This window comes from Temnothorax curvispinosus, unplaced genomic scaffold (genome assembly GCF_003070985.1).
Source record: "Temnothorax curvispinosus isolate PA1 unplaced genomic scaffold, ASM307098v1 QBEX01000635.1, whole genome shotgun sequence".
Lineage (NCBI taxonomy): Eukaryota > Metazoa > Arthropoda > Insecta > Hymenoptera > Formicidae > Temnothorax > Temnothorax curvispinosus.
This window is the reverse complement of record NW_020210415.1, coordinates 1-1,215: the sequence shown is the minus strand read 5'-3', so window position 1 is coordinate 1,215 and position 1,215 is coordinate 1. Positions and strand designations below refer to the sequence as shown.

The window sequence follows — 1,215 nt, the reverse complement described above, 5'->3', positions numbered from 1 at the left end:
TAAAGAGAAAGATCAACTTTGGTATGACGTGTTACCGCAGATCAAACACGCTTTAAACAACACGATAAGCAAAAGTACAAATGAAACACCCAGCCAATTGCTTTTTGGAATCGACCAACGTGGCACAGTAGATGACCTGATCAAGGAATACTTGAGTTCGAGCGTAAATGTTAAAGATAGAGATCTAATAGATATTAGAGCAAGGTCTTCCGAAAAGATAGCGTCTTCTCAGGAATATAATAAATGATTAAAATAACATGCCAACATTGTGATATTGCTTCATAAGTTTTATCATTTAGTATATTTACCTTAGTTACAATAAAATCAGTTACAGTTGCAGTAAAACGTATAATGGTGCGGTAATATAAGATATAAGATTCTCCTTGACATACATTAATTGATCTGCTATTACTGTTTTAAGCTCGCTGAATTCGGGCCTCAGAACTTCTAAACATCTCTGAAGAACCTAATAAGAATTACCTGTATGTGAAAATTTAATTTATGCAGCAAAACATTATATATCATGCCAATGTTACTCCAAAAGTGACACTGGAGTATTTTAATAACTTAAACGTTCTCTAAACCACTGAGACATTCACCTTTCTTCATTATAACACTCCGACGATGGTCAGATCCATCCCAATAACTGAATTTGATCTCAATTTCTTCTTCCTTCAACGCGTTCTGCTTTCTAGCCCATTCTTGTCTCAATTCTTTCCTAAGTTTATTTTCCTCCTCGTCCCTTTCCTTACTGGCAAAAAACATGTATCTACATCTGGATTTTTCTAAATCTTCTTAATCGCAGGGCCATCAGATTGCACATTTTCTGACTACGGGGATTTTTCGGCATTGTCTTCGTCAGAAGACATCTCAGCTTCATCTTCGTCTTCGTTCAGATTAAAAGACAAAGCTTGAATCTGTCTCTTCTGTTTGTTCTTTTCTGTCTGCTTCGCCGCTAGTGCTCTTTCCTTTTCCTGCTCTTTTTCACGTTCCTTCTATCAAAGCATAAAATACACGTACAAAAATACAAATTATGAGATAATCAGGATCATAAGAAGATTGTAAAAAATTACTTGTGGGTATCAGGATTCGTGAATGTTCGCTCAATTTAACGGCGGATTTTCTCTTGCATTCCGCGTGACCACGTAAGACCGTGCGCGTGACCGACGGTACATGCACATTTCGTGGCATCTAGCCTTAGCATCTTTGTGATAT

At 37.0% G+C, this 1,215-nt stretch overlaps 1 protein-coding gene across 1 annotated transcript; it reads right to left on the bottom strand.

The window, feature by feature from the left end:
- Positions 1–328: 328 nt before the first annotated feature.
- LOC112456579 (protein FAM50 homolog) lies at positions 329–995 on the bottom strand (the record flags this gene model as incomplete). The annotated part of the gene is made up of 3 exons (XM_025019231.1): positions 329–466; positions 574–751; positions 832–995. Coding segments are annotated over 3 exons (480 nt in total), but the record flags the coding sequence as incomplete, so codon positions are not given.
- Between the last annotated feature and the right edge of the window lie 220 nt (positions 996–1,215).